Source organism: Quercus lobata, chromosome 7 (genome assembly GCF_001633185.2).
Source record: "Quercus lobata isolate SW786 chromosome 7, ValleyOak3.0 Primary Assembly, whole genome shotgun sequence".
Classification (NCBI taxonomy): Eukaryota; Viridiplantae; Streptophyta; class Magnoliopsida; order Fagales; family Fagaceae; genus Quercus; species Quercus lobata.
The window spans coordinates 23723759-23747338 of record NC_044910.1 but is presented as its reverse complement, the minus strand read 5'-3'; the positions used below and the strand labels follow the sequence as shown (position 1 = coordinate 23747338).

The 23580-nt window shown below is 32.8% G+C and overlaps 3 protein-coding genes and 1 non-coding gene across 6 annotated transcripts; all 4 read right to left on the bottom strand.

Annotated features, from left to right (window-relative positions):
* Positions 1 to 4580, bottom strand: LOC115953085 (probable protein phosphatase 2C 25). The gene is made up of 4 exons (XM_031070567.1): positions 3879 to 4580; positions 2054 to 2418; positions 763 to 999; positions 1 to 665 (listed from the first exon to the last, which is right to left on the bottom strand). The coding sequence occupies exons 1-4, from the start codon at positions 4210 to 4212 to the stop codon at positions 417 to 419; spliced, it is 1185 nt and encodes a 394-aa protein (XP_030926427.1). The 5' UTR covers positions 4213 to 4580; the 3' UTR covers positions 1 to 416.
* A 210-nt stretch (positions 4581 to 4790) lies between these two features.
* On the bottom strand, positions 4791 to 4862 carry TRNAC-GCA. The gene has a single exon. It is a non-coding gene; the product is annotated as a tRNA-Cys (tRNA).
* Positions 4863 to 7917: 3055 nt separating this feature from the next.
* On the bottom strand, positions 7918 to 11105 carry LOC115953724. The gene is made up of 2 exons (XM_031071488.1): positions 10647 to 11105; positions 7918 to 8218 (listed from the first exon to the last, which is right to left on the bottom strand). Exons 1-2 carry the CDS (start codon positions 10980 to 10982, stop codon positions 8129 to 8131), a joined length of 426 nt encoding a protein of 141 aa, XP_030927348.1. The 5' UTR covers positions 10983 to 11105; the 3' UTR covers positions 7918 to 8128.
* A 1030-nt stretch (positions 11106 to 12135) lies between these two features.
* Positions 12136 to 23540, bottom strand: LOC115953996 (DNA polymerase delta small subunit). Of its 3 annotated transcripts, XR_004083806.1 has the most exons (17): positions 23432 to 23540; positions 23124 to 23253; positions 22054 to 22160; positions 21811 to 21937; positions 21094 to 21201; positions 20366 to 20481; positions 20160 to 20243; positions 18139 to 18207; positions 17983 to 18054; positions 17821 to 17912; positions 17578 to 17705; positions 17241 to 17342; positions 17043 to 17110; positions 15855 to 15921; positions 15470 to 15516; positions 15230 to 15309; positions 12136 to 12445 (listed from the first exon to the last, which is right to left on the bottom strand). XR_004083806.1 is itself a non-coding variant. In XM_031071847.1 (15 exons), the coding sequence occupies exons 1-14, from the start codon at positions 23495 to 23497 to the stop codon at positions 15862 to 15864; spliced, it is 1329 nt and encodes a 442-aa protein (XP_030927707.1). In that variant the 5' UTR covers positions 23498 to 23540; the 3' UTR covers positions 15555 to 15573; positions 15855 to 15861. The 3 variants fall into 3 exon arrangements, 1 of the variants encoding a protein (XP_030927707.1); XR_004083805.1 differs by lacking the exon at positions 15230 to 15309; XM_031071847.1 differs by lacking the exons at positions 12136 to 12445; positions 15230 to 15309; positions 15470 to 15516 and adding an exon at positions 15555 to 15573.
* Positions 23541 to 23580: the final 40 nt, after the last annotated feature.

Genomic DNA, 23580 nt, shown 5'->3' with positions numbered 1-23580 from the left:
GATTACAAAATGTAACTTGCCTATTATCAATTTCACAGATACATCCTTGGTTCACCCAGAATCATGACACACTGATCTACTATTATGCTGAAAAATATAAAAGGGTAGCCCAACAACATCTACAAAACTTAATTAAGATATGTTCAAGAAGGAAAAATTTATTCAAACAAATTGTACAATTGCACAACGTTTGAGTGTATACAGACTCCCAACATAGAACCCCAAAAAAGCTTTCCTTGTAAGGATTAATCAGTTTCAAACTTTGCCGTAAAAAACTTGGAAAGGAGAAAATGAAGGCTGAAAGAATCAACAATGAGATGTAGCAAAAAATGTTAAAATGATCTGAACCTGTCTTCTTATACCAGCCCAAGCCATTCCAGTTATCGGGTACTTATTTAAGATAAAGGACCTGACATTCATGTCATTCCTTGAAGAAGACTGAAATTTGATGGTCCAACTGTATCCATGAACCCTCTTACCGAAATCTCTGGTACAGATTGCGTTTTACTCAGCAACTCATGGTCTATAAAGATAACGACAACTGTAATATCATCATGAAAGAACCGCCTGATCCCCTTTTCAACCTTCTTAAGGTCATCATATCTCATCTCCCTTTTCCTAGCTGCTACATTTAAAGCTGATTTGAGAAGTCTTCTTGCAATTCCCTGATAATTCAGGATAAAGTAAGAGCAAATTTATAAGTCTTTCACAGATAAAAGAGCAAAATATAATAAAAGAGGTTCGTTAAAAGATAGAGCATACTTGTCTTGGGTTATTATGCACAATCTCAGCAGCTTCCTGATTTGTCATGTGTTCCCAAAGCCCGTCAGATGCAAATATGATAAATTTATCATTGGGTTGTAAAACTCTAGCACATATAGATGGTTCTGCTGTCAGCACAGGTCGACGGATGGGTTCAGGAAGGTGGAATTTTGGAAATGAAGGATCAAGACAAAACTCTGGCCTTTTCAAGTATGCATCACCTATAGATCTAGATACCTGATACCAACGCAAGGGATGAAACAAGTTGAATAGTTACAAGCATAGTAATTGTCACCGGTCAAAATTGCAGTCAAACAGCTGAAAAATGACCACCAATCTATGAAATTGTACAAATTCTCTTTATGCATACAAGTGAATATTAGCACCAGATGTCACATAGCTTGCATCATATTTAAAACAAAGAAAAAAAAAGGAATCTTAATTGGGGAGTAGAGAGATGTTATGGGGCACAAGAGTCAACCGAGTCCAACAAAACCCTGTAGTGTCATATACTTAACTGATGGCTCCAATAACCACAGAATCTATTTGGAATAAGCTCAGGATTTGGAAAATCTAAAAAAACCATCCATGTATGACCAAGTGTCATGGTAATATAGAGCTATAAAAGAGAAATTATTTGTCATTAAAAAAAATAATGATAGCAATAAAACCTACTAATAGCCTTTCAGAAATCCATAGAATGTAGAAATACTATAATATGGTAGAAAAGATTTTCCTGTAAGCCTAGTTCAATTTGACATTTACATTAACTGATGAATGTCCCTTGCTATAGTGTCAATATGGTTTTCATAAAATCTGAACATAACCTTTCAAATAAATAAACAAATAAAATTTTCACCCCAAATGGAATAAATCCTGAGCGCAATTTCATGTTGTGAAGCTAAAACACAAGTATAACTACATGATTACAGTTTATTTCTTAAAGGGAATGGCATAATTATTGTGCTGGGAACTTTGACTCCTCATCATGTGACACAAGAGTCAATGTTAAGGCTTGGTTTTGTGGATGTGAATATTAATGTTCATCCACATGCACATACATGCATGTTATAGGGTCATGTGCATGAGTGGTAAACAACTACAATATTAAGAATGCAAACAGTTTGGCAAAGTGATCGGGAAAAAAACTGCCTTAAAAAATATATAATTGCAGTAATTTAGAAAAACATGAATCCTTTCAAAATAATATCTTAAAAAACAACAATTAATGTAAATTGATTAAGGCAAAAAGAATTTACATAAGGAGGAGAAGACTAAAACAAGAGCACACCTGAATGATGCCTTTGATACGCCAAACTCCATGCTTCATGACTACAATATGTGAATCATCAGGATGCCTGGACTTGAGTTCTTGTCTAACCTCCTCCATACTTGCATTGTGATCTCTAGTCAACTGCTCAGCAATTATCTCATTATTTCTACCTACAGAACCAATAACAGCTCGAGAATCACCCAAATTGGCAACATATAATGTTCCCCTCCAGATGACCCCAACCAGGCAACAAGACCCAATTGCTGCAATCAGTGGTTTTATTCCCCAGGACCTACGAACAAGAGTAAGAAACCCCTCCTCAGTTGCTGAAAAAGCACTCCTAAGTTCATCTTCAGATATGGTTCCATTTTCTCTAGCATGCCCTGTAAAACAATAAATCAGATTCACCACTAAACATTCAGAACTACCTAAAATCAATAAAGAAACAAAGGGTGACAAGCAGAAAATATGACAGAATGAACACTTAATGCGATCTAAGGTTTCAGATAGAGAACACAGGGACACAATTTTGAAAACATTTCTATTGAGTTAAAGTGAACTCCTTAATGCGTTGAAGTAATACCAGGTGGAGTGGTGGTTACTATCATTAGTTCAGATATACCAACGAAAAATGAAAATCTTGCAAATACAACTTTGTAAAACCACATCAATCAAGATCCTAGCTGAAAGCCTTGTAACTCAGTGGCATTGTCTGGTCTCCATCCACAGGGAAACCTGGGTTCAAATCCTCCATCCCCATCTTGTAACAATTTTCTTGTAAAAAAAAAAAAACAAAAAAATAAATCCAAATCTTATAGTCAAACAAATATGAACACAAGCTCCATGCCTCTGTTAGATATGCTAACGTCAAGAAGGTAGAAACCTCAGGGAAGAGCAAAATGCAATACCATCTTTCTATTCCAAACAACCTGTTATGATTTTCAAATAAGAAATTATATCTAAGCTTTTGATAACAGAAAAAATCCTCAATAAAATCTTACAGAGAGATACACAATGTCAGGCTGAAAAACTGGATGAGAAAAAGACACAAAACATCCAAATTTGCTCTCATTAAGAATGACAAGATAAAATAATGTGAGTGATAAACATTATCATTTTTCATCTCGTCCAGTTGCTTTTGGTTCTCCTTTATACTGACAAAGTGAAAAGAAACAATCACAAGAAATGAAAACAGCTTCTTGCTTCACCTTTTTTTTTTATGGTTAAGTTACACACACACCATGCAGTTTAACCTACAATCTTGCCCTCCACCTTACTCTTATAAGAGAAGCAGGTGTCAATTCATTTGAACAAGAACTCATCGGCACTTCTTACTTCACAATTTTTAGCATTCTCTTTACTTTTCCAAGTAAAAAAGTGTGTTAGCTTGCACATAATTTGAAATTAAGGCCTAAAACCACAATCCTATCTTCCAAATCTGCCTATAGTCACTTCAAGAAATCTTAATAAAATTTCAGATTGAACTACATTTTTGTCTCTGTGGACCAATCAGCATAGGGTCTCAGAATTAAATACAAAACACCCCTAATACACTGCTACAAATCTACACCAAAAAACAAGATAGATCATCCTAATTTAGCAAAACAGAAGACCCAATTACAATAACTGAATTATCAACCCAAAAAAAGAAACCCTCTTTCACAATCACAAAACTGAGTCTCTTAGAAGCAAGACAAGCAAAGACCCACATGGAAATTCATCATAACAAGTAGTATAAATTGGTTTTTAGTAAAAACCAGTACTAAAAAAACCATTAAAACCCATTTGACCTACAACAAAAGCTGAAGTATAATAAAAAGAGCGAAGAGGATCAAAGACTCACTAACTAGATGAAGAAAGAGATGGTCACAGATATAACGAGAGGCATCAGGGCCACCATGGCCATCATAAACGCCAACAAAGGTGGCATTAGGAGCGGTCTCAACTTGGCTCTGATCTTCAATAACCTCATTGGCTTGAACAATAGCGAAAGAGTATTCACCTAAAGAGTGTTTGTGAAGGTCACGGCACCAAATAAGCGAGTCAGCGAGTGAAGAATCGAAATCATCGTCATCATTGCTAGTTCTGTTGCTGCTATTATTATCCTTGCTCATACGGGCATATCTCCTTACTGGTTTCCAACACGCCCAAGCCATCCTTGCCAACCACGACAACATCCCTCATTTCCCAAACTGTAGTTCGATTTCAAGTTTTGAAAGAAAGCAGAGAAAGACCCCAAAAAAAAATGTTTTCTTTTTAGTGTTTTTGGTTTCTTGGTTTGGAATATGGAAGTGGGTTCAGATTAAAGATTGCAAATTTTGATCAGAGAAAGAAAGACTGAAAGAAAATGTGAGAGTTTGGACTAGAGTGAACACTGAAGTGAGAGAGAGAGAGTGCGTGTTTGTGTTTGTGTTTCTGTAGTGTGAGAGGGAAAGTGGGAATTTCTCTGCGTTTTCAGATTTTAGAGAGAGAGAGATATATGAGAGAGAGAAGTTTTACAGTTTTTACAGAGAGAGAGATGTAAGGAAGAAAAGAAAAGAAGAGTAGTGAAGAGAGAAAGGAAGGGAAAGTTGACGAAACCGTGTGCTTTTAGTAATTAAAAATGGGCATGTCCGCGTTGATTAATTACACATTTTGCCATTATTAGTGTGTCCTGGATCTGGGACCCGCTATATTTCAGTGGGTCAGATTTCGGAGTAGATATAAGGATTCAGATTTCGGAGTAGATATAAGGATAGAAAAAATAAAAAAGTGTAGGGCCCAACCGGGTTCGAACCGGTGACCTCTTGATCTGCAGTCAAATGCTCTACCACTGAGCTATGGACCCCTTTTTTGTCATTACCCCAATGAATAATTTTATTTAAAAGTATATAAAAATTAAATAATTTTAATTTGAAATTTAAATGAACTAAAAGTAGCTTTTGCCTCTTAAATTTTGAAGTTATTTTTAGGCTAAAATACAAACTACACCTCTAAATTTTGGGATTAGATTTTATACTCTAAAATTTAAGAATTTGAATTTTACCTTCTAAAGTTATATTCTGCTTACATTGGCATTCTCTACGTCTATATTTTCTATTAAATGCCACAAAAATCTTTCAACACGTATTTAATTCGTTCAATAAAATGATGCCACACGGCATAATGAAAATTATATGTCATTATTTTATTGGACAAATTAAATATATGTGACAAGTTTATGTTACACATAACAAAAAAATATGAATGAAAAGGCTGCTGATCCAAACAAAACATCATTTAAAGGAGGAAAATCCAAATTTTGAAACTTCAAAGTGTAAATTCAAAGACTCCCAAACGTTAGAGGTATAGTTTGCACTTTAACCTTGTTTTTATTTTGATAGTCTATGTTTCAAAATTTTCACTTTAGCTCATGTTTGATTATATTTTTATATTAACATTCATCATTGCCATCTATACTCATTAGTAATCTAATCGTCTAAAAAAAATTTTTTATGCTTACAATAATAAAATTCTTGCATTCTACAATATTTTTATAAAATTGTTAAACATAAAGGATACTTAATAGTCTGATTATTAATAGAAATAGCACGAATGATATAAAAACATAATCAAAAGAAGAATTAAAATGAAAATTTATAAATGTAATCAGTCAAAATAAAAATTAACCAAAATTGTAAGGGAGAAAAGTTTTATTTTTTTAATCATTAAAGGAGAAAAATATACTTTAGTCATTGTAATGAGATTTTGCATTTACAGTTCTTTTACATAACACAATTCATGTCGCGCAACATGTGCTATATGAATACTAGTAGCTATAAAAATTTCTTTTTTAGTCAATATAAATTGTGAATTCCAGTTAACTCAACTGGAAAAATTTATTATAATCCAATAATATATTTGAGGCTTAAATTACGTCTAGATTAAAAACTAATTGATACATTAATATGCTGATAATGAGCAATCATCATAAAACAGACACCCTTAATTGAAATTCTATCTTTAAGGAAAAAAAAAAAAAATCAATAGAAATTGTATTTGATGAGAGGGTATAGGACGCGTGTGATGGAGTAGGTGCGGCTTATCAATTACACACCTTTTTTCCTATGAATTAAAAAGCAGGATTAGTAGTTGTGTTGTTAGAGTTAGAGGCATGTTGTTTTCCTCCCTAACAAAAGGGGCAGCAAACACACATGCGACCCGTGAAGTAAAAGCCTTGCCTACTTTTGTATATCACAAGCTTGTTATTGTATTCACTATTCAGTTTACCTACATTATCTAATCTAATCCTCAAGGGCTACCAATGGTACAGTTAGCATTAAAAATTTGTTGTTGCCAACCCTTTAAATTATGTCCCCACACATCATCCATATATTATGTATTGGATTTTATTGCTATCCAGTTTTCTTTACCATAAATCCATTTAAATTTTGTCTTAGTAACAATAAAATTTCACAACATTTTTGTAACAATTAAGCTATCAATCCATTAAAGATCAAAATAAAAATAAAATATTACTATATAGGGACCAACTCATCAACTCAATTATGAAAATGTTGTGACATTTTATTGTGTTCTTAGACTTTCTTAATCATGTATGGAGATTTTAAAATCATATTTATATATTTTGAAATGAGCGGATTGGACTTTCCACATCATCAATGATTATAAATAATAAAAACTAAGATGATGATAGTCAATATTTGTATTAGTGTTGTTGTAAAATCTAATCCATTATTTATCATGAATAAGAATTTCAGAACACTCTTATGATGGAGGTATCTCAATCTAAATAACTCTAAATCATCATCTTCCTGTAATCATAACAAATGGACTAGTTTTCAATAGTATCTAATAGACATTTCTGGAAAGGTTGAGGAATGGTGTTCCTCGATAATGCTTAGTACATCTATATGTCAATTTTCAACCATGTGTTAATGTTTTCATATACTTTCAGTTTCCTATCTGCTTTTCAAATCAAAACAAATATAATTTATCATTCTTTCAAATTTTTTTTGTGAAACATAATCACTTTATCTTTTATCTTGTTTAGGATGTGCTTCGTGGATATGCACCAAAAAGTGGAAAAGAGAGAAAAAAGTCTTGCTTAGGTAGCAAAAAAAATCTTTTTAATTTCAAGATTGGACCCTCCTGCCTATATGCATTTTGAAATTCTAAGCAGAAATCCATTTCGAGTGAGATGTGGAGAAAAATATGTTTCCACTACTTAGTGTATGTTTAGTATTATTGTAAGAAGTAAAGTTCTAGCTGAAGATTTTAGTAATAGAATTTTTACAATTCGTTAGTATTGAGCAAATTACAATAACTAAAGGGCTTTAAAAACTGTGAATTTATAAGCATGAATAATAATTTATAAATGGTAAAACATTTTTTTTCTTTTAATCTAAAATTTTGGTTTTTTTAAAGGTCACAAAAGAGCTTTATAAGAATCAAAATCTCTTTTCATCCTTGCTACTAGACATTATTTTTTCAATAAAAAAAATCACTTTATAGGACCTTTTCTTTTTCTTTTTTTCTTTTTTCTTTTTGATAGATATAGGGCCTTTTCTAGTTGACTAGCCCTTAGAATTGATCTAAAAACGTGAAATCAGGATATGTATAGACGTGTATATTTTCTACACGTGACTTGTGCATTGGTTCATATTTCCTCGTATATTTTTATGAGTTTGTGAGTTTGAATTGCTTTTGGCTTCCACGCCAAAACCACTTAATTTGTGAATTGTTTGCATGATTCTCCAAATCTTTCCACCGTGCAATTATGTATGATTCATCCCAATTCGTGGACAATTTGACTTTTGGGCTATTTTATAGATGCTCTTTTTTAATTTCTCCTCAGAGAGAGAGAGAGAGAGAGAGAGAGATTGCTTAGAATATGCAATTAATTAATTAAATTGATCTTAATTTATTTCTTATATATGAAATGAAATACTTATAATAAGAACAACTAGTGTCAATTTCCTCTAAAAAAAAAAACTAGTGTAAATTTAATGCCAATATACGACGGCTAAGAATTTCCCCTTCCCATCCATGGCATTAATGCCACATTAAAAAAAGCTTTATAAGAGAGAGAGAGGGAGAGAGAGAGAGTTGAAGCTAGACAGTGTCATTTATTAAACGCTTGTGCCGGTTGTGATGCTTCTCTATAAATACTTTTGAAGCCCCTTCTACAGTTTTACGCCATGTCTGCAAAATTACCACATATATAACTCATTAGAAAGAAGAAATAGGAAGTATAGGCTACAAAAATAGTAACATTTTTTTTAAAATAAAAAATAGAAATTCTACTATAATTTAATTTAAATGTATATCTGTATGAAACTTCCTCCTAAATTGAACTCCGACCATTTACCCTCACACTCCATAAGCACTTATACATGTAAAGTGATCATTATTCTAAGGGTACACAATGATTGTAACATCTATTTTTGGTAAGTAACAACAGTGACATTTTATATAATTAAGATTTGAACCATTACTGGTATTAGCAGTTGCAGACTTGTAGTTACTAGTTATATTTAGTCTCAAAATTATATATATATATATATATATATATAATAAAAATTAAAAATTATTAAAAAATAAATAAATAAATAAAAAGGACTTGCAGTTATAGTGATACCATGAATTCACAAGCTCTTAGCAAAAATAAATAGAGAACCATGTTTGGTTGGGTAACAATCTAAGTTTGGCTATACTTGTGTATTATTGGATTGGACCAAACTCTAAACTTAGACTGGAACCAATTTTAGACAAGTTTTGTATACACTTGATGCAATACTTTATTATTGATTGAAAAATGTTCCTAGACCAAGATTTGGCCTCTCTAAATTGAGGACAGCATTGCCTATTACGGTATTACCAACTCTCACGAATTCCCCTAGAAAAGGGAAATCTTGTGTAATAGGTAAGACTTTTTTAGACTCTCTAAATTGAGGATAGCATTTTTTCTCAAAAAAAAAAAAAAAAAATTTGAGGATAGCATTGCCTATTACAGTATTACCAACTCTCACGAATTCCCCTAGAAAAGGGGAATCTTGTGTTGGTAAGACTTTTTTAGACTTTACGTAAAAGATGACTACATGTGTGTTTGAACATCGTTTATTTTGCTGAAAACTAAAAATAATAAAAAAATAATTTTCGGTTACTGTTCATTTGTCTTAATGCACTGGTCAAAAATATAAAAAGAAAAAAAAAGTCAGACACAGACGCGTGACTCCAAAATGCAAACCAAACGGACACATATAGTCGTGTACCAATGGCCCATGCCGCAAGGACTTTTGCTCTTTTTATATTTTTGTTTTCATGAAAACTTTTTTTTTTTTTTTTTTTTTTTTGAGAAGCTGTTTTCATGAAAACTTGATTGTTGATTTGAAAAATTATCTAGAATTATGATTTTATGAACATCTAATTCTCACTTTTTACAAAGCAAATATAAACGTTAATTTTCACACATTTTGTATATGTAAGTATTATTAATCTACTTTAGGGGAAGACTGTTTATTTTTTACCCCCAAAAAAAAAAATGTTTATCAGTTTTAAGAATATTTTTGTCATGTAGAAACTATTAATAATGCTCAAAATTTATTAATTCTTAAGTTACTAAATGAGTATTTATCTTGCAAACAATTTATTTATTTATTTATTTTGTGAACAATACTGGGGACAAATGTTACACCACGATTTTGTTTCTCAAAAAAAAAATTCACAGATATCTTTTGCTATTTAAAAAATATTAATAATAGTCAAATTATTAATTCTTTAGTCATCAAATGAGTATGGAGCTTGTAATGTAACACATTAGAATTCTTATATTTAAAAACATAGTGTTATAGTATAAATTTAAATTCTAAATACATTGATGATTGAACAATATAAATATCAATTTTTTTTTTTTGGATTTTGAATTCTTATGAATTGAAACTCTCTCAAGATTTGAAATTCTCAACAGCAAGGAGGAGAAAGAAGACACAGTTCCAACCTCCTCATCCTCCGACAAATATAGTGTGGACTGTGGACTAGGGATAGCATCACAGAATTTTATATAACCATACAGAAAAGGTTAATGGATGATAATGCTACAGGTATTAACCTAACTTGACATAATTATTTTTATTTAGAGAATAGACTTTTGTCTCTTTAGATTTAGGACATGATCTAATTGACACAACAACAATGACAAGCAGGACAGGAATCAGGATCATCTTAAGCATATTCTTAAAGAAGATCCAAATGGCTATATAGTGAACTACACAATGAGGTATGTGTTTCCTAAAAGCTTCAAAATAGGGTTGAATTTTGGACGTTGACTTGACCGCAAAAGCCAAACATCTAATCAAGTTATTGAATTCTAGATGGTTTTATATTGATTAACCAGACAATTCTATATTCTTTGATCAATTTCATTGCATTGTAAACACATTGAGTTTTTTATTAGCATTTGAAATCATTGTGTTTCCTTTCCTTCCAATCAATTTATAGAATATCAACAAATGGCATCACTAAAAAACTTAAGTCCTACATTGCCAAGAAAGTGACATGCTCAAATCCTAAATTAACACAAATTAAGAGTAAAAGTATCATTTTAGTTAAAGACCAAAGATAATAATCTGACCTTCTCAATGGTTCCCAAGAGGGACTTGTTCTTGATATCCCTTGCCCTCAGCTTTGTCCTCCCAATCCCAAGTTGCCGAAGCAATTCTGACCTCCTTGTTGGCACTAGAGGAAGAAGAGACCTCCTTTCCACTAAGCTAGTACTATTAGATGGGCTGTCACATTGACCACCTTCTCTTATTATCCTACCCCTTTTCCGGCGTTTCAACACCCTTAACTCTTTCCTCGCCGGGGCCTCATCACCCGAATCCGAACCCATTTCAGCAAACTTTTTAAGTAATTCATCGGAAGACTTCTTGTTAACATGTTGAACTGTAGCAGAGCTAGCAGAGTCCATTATAGAAAAAGTGAGAGAAATGACCGGTTGAGTTTAGGGAGAGAGGTGATGAGTGATGATAGTGAAAATGCAAAATATATTGGGGGGTGAGATTTATTGATTATAATGTTGGGTTTGTGTCTTATTATGTGGAAAATGGACCGTTGGGGTACGTAAATGATTTGAATAATGAAAGCGGAAAATATAGCCGTTGGGAAGACCAAAGAGGTTTTTAAGAGTTCAATAATTGTTAGGCATGTAATATACAGTATACTGGTGGATGGGCCATTAATTAATAATTTAATGTTTCTCAAAAAAAAAAATTAATAATTTAATAACAATACTACAAATATTCCATAATTGTCAAGAACGGCAAAGGCGCGCCCCCCACATTCTTTGCTGACAAATGTTGGTGCTTCCTGGTGCTGGTGGCACTGTGACTGTGGTATCAAAGTTGCATCTAATTCCAACTTTTGCTGATGATGATAGTTATAGACTGTTTATACGAAACATGCAAGTGACATGATTTCAAATAAAATTGTGAAATTGTATTTTTACCATTTTATAATTAGATACTTTATAGAGTCAATCAAGTTTTCAAAACAAGATTTAATACTTGGGTCCGGTTAATATGTGCATTTTTATGTGAAATTATATAAACTGTAAAAAGAATGAATTACTTTTTTGTTTTTTCATAAAAAATTTCTTAAAATGATTTATTAATATATGTCCTAATGGCACACGTTAATGAATCCCTTAATACTTTATGAACGGAAGTTGGAGTGCTTTTTTTTTTCTTTTTTCTTTTTTAATAAGAACTGAAGTTGGACACACGTAAAGTATATAACTCAATTTAATACACGTAAAAGTATTCATATTCGTAGAACTCACTTTGTATAATTTCATTCTTTTCTCCAAAAAAAAAGATCCCAATCTCTTTGCTAGATTTAAGCTGGTCCAAACTTTTTTGTTTCCCATTGGCAATACGAATATGAATCTTGAATTCCATTACAAGTGACAGACTGATTTGAGTAAAATTAGCGAAAACATGAGGCCACTTGCTAATGGATCAATTTATGCGATTTTATTCACAGAAAATATTCGCAGATGGAGGAGAATCAACAGAAATTTAATAGAGTCCACTGCTTTATTTATGGTCTAGAAGGGGGAAAACTTCTTTAATCATGAAATATCATATCAGTCATTTAATCACGTTAAGTATTAAATATGTGATAGGAAAAATACACACCCACAGCCTAAATTAAAAGGCAGAATTCATGAATATAATTTCCAATATCATCAATATTGGCTGGCAAAAAGCATCATTGTATCCTACGTTACAAGATACAACAATGGTACATTAAAGGAAATTCGACAATAATACTTTACAGATGATAACTCAAACAAAATTAGGAAAGGGGGAGAAAACTCTGTTCAGGCTTGAACTTCAGAGATCCATCTCGTTGATTTTCTCTGCCAGGATTCTACAAACAAGGTTGCAATCAGAACTTAACTTGTCATAACCAGTGAGGTAGAGACTAAAGAGTGTAAACAACTTGCAAAACATTTTCAGATCTGCAGATTATTTCTTTCCATGGAAATATGTTAACAAATTAAAGTTCTTTTATTCTTTCGCTGAGGAAATTCAAAGGAGTTTATTGAAAGAAGAACACCAAAATAGAAGCCAAGATGTTCTTATTCTAGGCTCAAAGAACCAAATGTTTAAATTTTAAGATGCCAGAAAATTCACATGGGCTACTTGACAGTGAAATACCATGACAGATTTACAAAAGAAACAAAATGGCCATATTCCTTAGACTTCATTACATACTCAATTCAAGGGAATTGTTTGGATCCATATTGTTCTCTAGAAATGTCTAATAGGAATATGGAAAAAGTAAAATAAATAAATATATATATATGTATGTGTGTGTATGTATATATAATTTTGTAAAAGGAAGGAAAAAGTAAAGGTAAATTTTGTCCTACGTGAATCAACAATTAACATAATTAGTGTACATGCTCCTCAAATAGGATTGGAAGAATCTATTAAGCAAAAATTTTGGGAGGAAAAATGTTAGTCAAATAGATTTTATTTTTACTTGAAAAGGAGATAGTAGATGTTGTAAAGATTGTAAGCTGATACTAGGATAGAGCATAACCACTCAACAAATGTTGGTAATAGATATTGGTATTACAAGATGGTGAAGAAGAGGTATTAAAGAAAGAAACCCAAAGATTAGGTGGTGGGGTTTGAAGGGGGAAAAAGGGTGTGTTTAAAGATAAAATGATCAAAGAAGGCAAGTGGAATTTGTTAGAAGATGTTGATCAGATGTGGAATGAAATGGCTAATTGTATTTAAAAAGTGACTAAAAGACATACTTCAAGAATCTAAAGGATGTGGGCGACCAACTAAGGAGACTTGATGGTGGTATAAAGTGGTACAAGGAGCAATTAGATTAAAGAGAGAAATATAGAAGCTACCTAGATGTAGACACAATGTTGCTTTTAAAAATTATATAGTAGCGAAGATGGAAGCAAAAAGGGTTGTCTAAGAAACTAAATGTAAGGCTTATGATAAATTTTATTTTATTTTTGATAGGTAAGGCTTATGATAAATTATATAGCAAGTTGGGGACAGAGGAGGGCTAAAAGGATATTTCTAAACTTGCTAAGACAAGACAAGGGAAATGAAAACAAGTAAATAAGAGCATATTAAACTTTAAAGAGAGATGGACAAGTTATTTTAATAAACTTTTTAATGGAAATAATATAAAAGATTGGAGTGTGTAACCCAATGGATGATAGAAACCATAGATTTGTTTGAAGAATTAGGATGACTGAGGTAAACGATGGATTAAAGAGGATGAAAATGGGAAAAGCTATGGGGCTGAATGAAATCCCCATTGAAGTTTGGAAGTTCTTGGATGATGTGGTTGTGTGCTGGTTGACCAACCTTTTCAATAAGATCTTAAGTGTTAACAAAATACCTAATGAGTCGGGGAGAAGTACTTTAATATCTATTAACATGAACAGTGGGGATATTCAAAACTGTACATATTACCTTGGAATTAAACTTATTAGTCACATTATGAAACTTTGAAAGGGAATGATTGAAAATAAGTTAAGACATGAAATAACCATATTGGAGAATCAATTTGGTTTTATGCCAAGACAATCTACTGTGAAGCTCTTTTCTTTACTTAAAAGTCTAATGGAAAATTAAAGAAAGGCCTATAAAGATATTGGCTTTGACCTAGAAAAAGGATATGATAGTGTCCCTAAAGGCTATGTGGTGGATTTTGGAAAAGAAAGGAGTTCCTTTATCATATATTAAGTTGATTAAGGATATGTAAGTTGTAACTAATGTGAGAACAAGAAAATTCATTACAAGTGAGTTTCCTATCACTATAGATTTGACTCACAGATTGGCATTAAGTCCATATCTCTTTGCACTAGTGATGGATGAGCTCATTAAATTGATTAAAAGGAAAATCCCTTGTTATATATTTTTTTGCAGATGATATCATGATTGTTTTAGTAGGTGAAACTATAAATGGAGTTAATGTCAAGCTAAATTTGAAAAGATTCTCTAGAATCTAAAGGCTTTCTATTAAGTAGAACTAAAACAAAGCACATGAAATATAAATTTAATAAAAGTAGAAACAAAGCTAGAGGGGTGGTAAGACTCGATGGTCAAAAGATACTCAAGAGCAAGAGTTTTGATATCTTGGATCAATAATTCATAAATATTTAGAGATTGAAGAGTATGAGAATCATAGGATAAGAGCAGGGTAGATAAAGTGGAGATGTGCACTAGGATTATCTTGTGATCATAGAATACCTATTAAGTTAAATTGAAATTTTTTATAAAGACTACTATAAGACCAGTTATGCTCAGTAGTACTAAATGCTGGGTTTTTAATATGCAACATATTAAAAAAAAATGAGTATAATTGAAATGAGAATGTTAAGATGGATATACATGAAAAAATAGGATTCGAAATGAGGACATAGCTTAAAAATATAGGTGGCCCTTATTGATGAAAAGATGAGGGAGAAAGATGGTCATGTTCAAAGGAGAGCAATTAATGCTCCAATGAGAAAGAGTGAATCGATTCAAAGTGACAGAATGAAAAAAGTAGAGGAAGACCAAAAATTACATTAGCAAAAATAGTAAAAAAGGATATGTCAATTGAGAAAGTAACAAAATATGACTTTGGTTGGTGGAAACCTTATAAATCTATAACAAAGTACATGTGGCCAACCTTGAATAACTGTTGGTGATCCATAGCCAACCCTATAATTCTGATTTCTGAGACTAAGACTTGATTGTTGCTGTTATCATCTTGTATGTATGCATGCATATATTATATAAGACTAATCAGTTTTCACAAAGAAAACGCCCTGATTAAGTTTTCTTTCTTCTTGAGTTTCTCATCAACAATAATATATATATATATATATATATATATCCTTTGAAAACAAAAAATGAGACAAGCACAAACCTGCATGGGCATACAGTACATTTTATGCTTGTAGCATCTCCTCTCATCTGCAATGTTACAAGTCTCAACTAATTATAGTCAGCTACCTTCAGTTACATGTCAAACTACAAAAATTGATAATAAAAAAATAATAATAATTGCTTTATATCATCATCATCATTAAATAAGTAGCCACGATGCTTTGATGCTCTTTATTAGGTTACTTGTGACATTTTCAATCAAACCATGATATTAAAAGAAACCTGGTGACATGAAGGGTGGCAGTGTCATGACTGAATCTCTTTCAATATTTATTCACTATTACTACAACATTATTCATAATTATGAGAATAAGCCTAAGTTAAACTTTAAATCTAGAGCTCTGAATACCAGCAGAATTTCTTACCATCATGTTATGAGCTGAATTCAGTCCCAAAACTGAGAGTATGGCATTCAAGATTTCTCAAGTTTAGCTGCAAAATGGGAAAAAAAATATTAATGTAAGCATGTATCCATGAATATTTTTCTGTAAGGATGTATGCACAATATTACCATATAAACTTCAAAGCAGAACTGTAAAAAGAAAAGAAAATCCTCTATTTCCCAACTTTTTTTTTATAATTACCATAGATTTATTGACATTTGACACGCTAAGAATATTGATTAAACATGTTGTATTTTATGGAGAGTATGAAATCTATACTTTATAGTGTAACACATAATATGAAATCACATCAATTAATCAGTCATCTTCTTTAAGCAATTTTATAAGCGTAACATAGGCTCAGTCCAAGGACCATAGATGTGTGACAATTAGTTATTACACACCTAGCTCATAGTTTGAACTATTAGAAGGCTTCCATCTTTCAAAATGGATTGACTGTTGTGAAAATAAACCATTTACGCAAGATTAAAGAAGAGAGAAGAAATTTAGACACAAAGAATTTACATAGTTCGGCAATATGCCTACGTCCACAAGCAACGACAAAGAAAATTCCACTAGAAAATAAGGAGATTACAATAGTAGCACACATGCACTCTCACCCCAGATTCACCCTTGGCTCTCTCTCATAAAGAATAAAGAACACCCTTTTGTATCTGATAAGTCTATTGTGCAGCTACTCTTTCTCACCTATTCGGCTCTCGATAATTAATCTTTAGCAAGACCACAGATATATATATATATATATATATATAGTAGAAAAAACCAACTTGGCAGCTGCCCTTCACCGAGTCCAAATTGGAATAGAATTCTTCTATTCCAAGCCAAATTATGTGACACGCAAGAAGTGAAATCCTTAAGCCAATCTAAGGCATAGTCAGTTTTCCATTGCTAATTGTAATTGGCAATATTGCTTGACTAATCAAGCCACCGACTCAACAGACATCAAGCACGAGTTCCATTTCTCTTTTCTTTTGACTGTTTTTACCTCAGATTATAGAAGGGATTGAAGGCATTGGTTGATTATGGGAGATGACATAAAAGCACATGCACCCTCGTGCAAGTTTAACATGTTTAAAGCTTATTCTTTAGTGCCACCCTGATATAATTAAAAGATTATATTTAAAGCTTTCAACAAGTTTAAAAGCTCACCACAACAGCAACTCCTGTATCACAGAATTTAGGAATGCATATGAGTCTCACCAACTGCCCTTCTGACCCTGCACTCAAAAGTTATCATCAAAGTCGTCATCTAATGAAATTTTTTTATTTCCCTCGGAGGGCTTAAAAAGTAACATGTTATTAAATAGTGATGATTTAATTGAGATTTGCAAGTTAAGAAGAAAGTACCCTTTATTAAGTCAGTTTTGTATTTATCCTGATTACCAACAAAGTAAACATGAGGACAGCTATCAATGAAGAAAGGATCCCTGTCCACAAAAGGATAACACCCTGGAAGATAGTAACAACATGAATATTAATTTAACTAAATAAACAGAAGAGAAACACAACTTCATGAAAAATTATATTTTTCAAATTTACTCAAACTCTCCCAATTTCTTCTATGAATAATTTTTTCTAATATCAAATTAGTCAGCTGCTAAGCCTCTAAGAAATTTTCAGAGCCAAGCAACAGAGTTAACAGAAGAAAATAAATCAGATTGATGGTCAAGTATTATAGATATACCAAGAGTATTAGGTGTTGTCGGTGCCAAATGCCTCCACTTTAATGTCCTTTCCATGAATTCAAGTTTATCCTTTGCCTCTGAATACTTCTCAAGATCATCTATGTTCTGTCCCGATGTTCCAAGAAATCTTAAATCCAGAACACACATTGTCAAAGTCTTATTCTTTCCTATTTATTTTTCCTGTATGTGTTTTTTTTTGGGGGAGGGGGGGGGCGGGGATAAATACTGTGACCATCTTATACCTGATATTGTCAACCTCAAAACAATGAGGGTTAGTACAAGACCTAAAAGTGTTATAAGCTGAAGACCCAGGGAAAAGGCATCTATTCAACGGCTGAAAGGAAAAGACATTAGCAACAAATCAAATGATGGAGAAGATGATGATGTATATTTCAAGGACAAACCTGCTGAGGTAAGGAGAAGTTAGCTGGGTCATCAGATCCTGGCATGATATCTAAAGGCAAACTAGCAGCAACCTAGAAATAGTAAGATATAAGCATCTTCATTCCCAATAAGGGACAGAAAGGAGCTAAACTAGCACGCAAACTAATGATATTAACCTGTGTCAAAAAGATATCTAGCTCTTTAATAGGCTCAGACAGCCTTGATTGATCCTTTGAAGCCAAATTCTGCATATTTTGAATAAAATCACCATTAACGGAAATGCAATAATGGACTATTGTCATGTGTATTAATGATTCTTGACTTATGATCATAAATTTCACTCTTGAAGATTTTAAGAAACAAAACTGAGAACTCCCAGACTTTCTGTTCTCTACTCTTTTTTTTTTTTTTCTTTTTTTTGATAGGTAAGAAAATTTTGTATTAAAAAGAAGCTACCCCATCAAAGAGATGAAGTAAATGAAGGAAATATGTAAAAGCAACAAAGGAAAACAAAACAACTTATGTACAAGAAAAAAGTGAATCTAAAAACAGTAGAATGGATTTCGAAGGAGTAAAACCCCACACACGGGACCAATCAAACAAAGCGGTTGCAAACAACTCTAAAAGCTTATCCCCAGAAAGAACCGAATCTTCAAATATGCTATTATTTCTCTCCCTCCAAATAATCCACATCACACAATGTGGTACCAAATTCCAAACATTTGAAGAATGCTTACCCAACCAATTCCTCCAACCGGCTAGCAAGTCAATAACCCTTTTAGGTTGTACCCAAGAAACACCAAAAGATCTAAGGGCAAAGCTCCATAACCGAAAACCTCACCACAGTGTAGAAGCAAATGATCCACACTCTCGCCATTACATTTACACAGGCAACACCAATCCAAAATAGTGCATTCCCTTTTCCTCAAATGGTCCGTTGTGAGAACCCTCCCCCATGGAACTGTCCAAACAAAAAACGACACACGACATGGAGCCTTCACACCCCAAATACTCTTCCAAGGAAATGTAATAGAGCTTGATCCCCTCAATGCACCATAAAAGGATTTTATATCAACAACCCCCTTCGACCCCAAACACCACCTCATCTTATCTCCACCCTCAATAGGAGGACTCTGTGACTCCAATGTATGGGTAAAGGCCCCCACCAACTCCATCTCCCATTCATTAAAAGCACGTCGGAACCATATATTCTCTACTCTTATCAAAATAAGTTCTAAGAAAATTTGCATAATTTTTTTACTTATAATTAGGAGCCACAATAATTTATCGCTTCAGATGTAAGACATACCTCTTGCAGGCTATAACTCAACTAAATCTCTTAAAAACACTAGCCCTTCCAATTGGCAATGAGGGGTTGAACATGTTGAACTAGGGCCTTCGGAGGAGAGATCCTGCCCTGAACTAAGCAACAAACAGACTAATGGACAAGTGACAGACATACAAAGGCCATTAACCAGGGATGTACATGTCAAAGTAGGGCCTTGGGAGGAAAGATCCTGTCCTAACCTTCAACAACTTTTAATGAACCAACAAACAGACTGATGGAGAGGGAAAAAGAAAAAGGAGAAATCATGAGATCTCCCTTAAAATTTCTAAAACAATTCTCCAAGATTTTTATTCTTGGTACAAACACTCATCTGCTATCCTGAAAATTATTATGTGATATGGCCATCTAATTTTTATTTTCCTCTAATTGATGCAAAAACTGAAGTATCTCCTGTGCCTGCTCCATAAAATGGGCTCAGGAGATAATTTTAGCTTTACTAGACTTACCAGTGAATTTTCACAACAATAGCACATTGAATGAAAGTTTTACAATGAGAGATAAGAGTAAGTCTGTTCAGAACTTGCACAAAGGCTGATGATATAGCAGAGATCATGAGTTAGGTAATAGCTGCTTGAGAAACCCACAAAGAGGTCATTGTTTATTTTTCTCCCAAAAACAATAAAAATGATAAATAAAAGGAAATCACTTATGAGTTCAAGCAAATATATTAGCACATATTGTTTCTGACAATCAAAAGAAAAATAACATAGTTATTAAAAGGAATCACAACAGAAATATGTCGTTATAGAAAAGAATTATTTGATTGGTGTTATAGAATAGAATTATAGAAAATAAAAATGTTGAATCTGCTTATCCACAGAAGAAACCAAAATGAAATAAATGTATTGCCTGTCCATTGAGAAGACCACGAGGAAATTCAACAGAATTCCCAGCAAGTACTACGTGAACTATTTCTGCTGCAATGCCTTGTTCCTGTTCATTTCATAGTTCTATAAATTAGCCATTTAGATTAGCTTGCACTTAAAAAGCAAGTAACTCAATCAACCAAAAAAAATAAACCAACGTAAGAGACTGAAGGAAAAGACAAAATGAACCTTCTCATCTCCTAAATGTCCTGTTATATGATCAATAAGAAGCTGAAACTGAAGAGGATTAGAAGTGCTTCCCCCAACACTTAACCCTGATACAAAAACAACATGCTTGTCTTCTCCTGCAAATTTCAAATTTAATGAAATCAAGGCAAAGCTTATAGAAAAGATATGCCGACTCTGCAGACATGATTGAATAACAGATAGAAAAACGTAAGTCAAGCAAAAAAACCGACTTACACTTCCAAGTAGAAACTTACACATATTGAAGTTAAATTCAAAATGGACTAGAAATATCAGTTAAAATGATGGCATTTGACTTCCACAAGATGTTTTCTTGCCATAAATATATATATATATATATATATATATTCAGAACTTCATCTGTTAATGTGAGTGTGAACTTATTTCCTACTGAGATAATTTAATTGATAGCCAATGCTATCATTTTTAAATGTAGGAGTTTGATTTTATATTCAATATTCATTCATTGTTGGTCTCAATTTGATTTTCTAAGTGGAGCTATTTTATATAATGAACAATTAACATATATTAATTCCTGTTTCTATAATTTGACATTTGATACATATTGCAGAATAGTTCCATGATTTGTTAGAAGTTATTATTCCAAAAATTACATGAATGCATCTGACCAACAAAAAAGTCACTCGTACAGGCAATTTACTGAAAGGTGGAAAAATTAAGAAGAGGGAGGAAGGTAGACCAGATCATACTTGGTTTAAGGGGATGCTCTATCTGGGGTGGTAGGCCAGCTTCTAGGACATCTTGGACCAAGAAATCTCCAGCATCAGTTTCCTTTCCAAGCAAAGCAACAACAACACCTATCACATGCAGTAAGTTAATACAAATAAACATGCTTTAAACAGATAATGATTCAAAATCTTTTGGTCCTACAAGTTCCATTTCTGAGGGGCAACAAGAGACAAGACAGACTAACTGCAGCCCAAATTTTACAGAAACTTCAGAATATAAGAATAGCTGAGTAGATCACTCACTACTCATTCCAAGCATAAATAAGTGAAGAGGTGAAAATAGCATTAAGAAGTTGATATGCATTAAATCTGGGTTGATCATAACCATCCAATGAATTGTACTCCTAAACCAATTATTATGATGATTTAAAAGAAAAATTCAATAAAACTGGCATTCATCAGGCTAGCAATAAGAAGCATTTTTAGGAGAAAGGAAGTTCAAATTCATAGGTTAAACCCCACATAAATTGACTTCACCTGAAAATGGACCAGAGCTCTAGAAAACCAACCCTACTGCAACTAAAGATGATATAAACCACACATGAATAAGCTTGAGCAATTATTTTCATACAAAAATTGAGGTTTTCCCCCAATAGCTTAAAACAAACTAGTGACCTACCATCTGATCCTGACATGAATTTTCTTATGTTAGTATAGTATATTTTTCATTATACAAACCTGTTACGTATATAGATGGTAAGAGGACACTCCCACTAAGCTTAACTCTTCCACTATCGTCTTCTAAAACTAGCGTATCATCTGGATGCATAAAATTATGAGGCTTGACAAGCGGAGTCACAGATCTCTGTAGATTGCAATTAAAAGCTTTTATTTGTAAAACTTCATTCTCAATCATAAAAACCAAAATAGGGGAAAAAAATATGGAAGAAAATATAACACATTCATTGACAACTACAATACCTCCTTGGAGTATTCATCAAGAATGCAAGGTTTGAGTTTCATGTGCTTGTACAGGGTTCCGACAACGATGCATTCCCTGTCTTTTTCCAATTCCAAAATTGTGCAAACTGCAACCCAGCAAAACCCAACACATATCTATATTAGTCCAAAGAACTCTCTAGCTTACCTAATTAGTAACTTGTCAAAACCTCACAAGCAACAAGTTCTCAATTCACTAAATGACTACGTGATAAAAACTGAAATGACTAAGCTAAATTTAAGCCCTGAACATGTGCCCCCACAAAATGAACAATAAACTTTCAAACTAAATTCTCACCCAATAAAATATAGCTACCGTGAGCCAAGGAAACCCTACAAGCAAAAGGTGGGTGTCAAAATATAAGCACTGACTCTCCAAAATCCTCACCTCATCCGTGCTGAAAACACCAAAGACCTCTGCATGTGTATCCTCAATGAGTTGGGAGGAAAAAAATATTTTTATTATAAAATTTTTTTTTTTAAATATCCTTTGATTTTATATATTTTCTATTAATTAATTATCATATCACCACCATATCGTGTCCTAATTTTTTAAGAATTGCCGTGTTGCCATGTTCCATGTCATGTCATGTCCTTACTTCCTAGGTCAAAATCCTGAATTTCATAATACCCCAAAACCTTAAATGCTTAAATTTTTTCTCAATCACAAATTCCCCTCTAAAAAATACAGAAATTTACCAAAAAAATCCACACACACACACACACACCAAAAAAAAAAATCATAGGTTACAACTACAAAATCTCAAATTATCAACCGCAAATGTGCCAATGCATCAAACCCAAACCAAACTAGCCCCACCCAAATTCCATATATTCACATTAAACACACAACACATCAGCTACTTAAACCCCCCGAAAAAAAAAAAAAAAAAATCACAAAGATTATGAAGACAAAATGGCAAACTCAAATGTAAACCCAAACCCAAAGTGAAAATTAACATAATTAAACTGAAATTTAAAAAAACCCAGAAAAGCAAAATGGGCAAAAGGGTAAAAAGAAACGAACTTGGAATAAACAAAAAAAGGATTACCAGGCAAATGGGGTTTCCAATTGGGGGCTAGGGAATAGAGGAGGGTTCGCATCAAGTGGAGACGAGTGAAGTAAATTTGACTGTACTGCTGTCCCCTATATGTCTCTTTGTGAATCTTAAAAGTATCATCCTGCAATCAACAATGTCAGCCTCATCATCAAATAAATTATTTACAAGTTTTTTAAAAAAGAAAAAGAAAACGTTACCCCATGGTTTCTCGGGAAAGTGACAAGTGTTGAGAAAATAAAGAAGAAGTGGAAATTAGCGAGTAAGAGAATAGTAAGTAAAGGGGAAAGAGGGATAGTTACCAGGGAGGTATAGGTAGCTTGTTTTCTCTGGAGAATGTTCTGTGAGTCGATTTCCATGGCTTCCATGGCGGGAAAAATAGCAAGTTGTACTGAATCAAAGAGCTGTAGGGCTTAAGTAGGGATGAGAGTGTGATATTGTTTTAGGTACA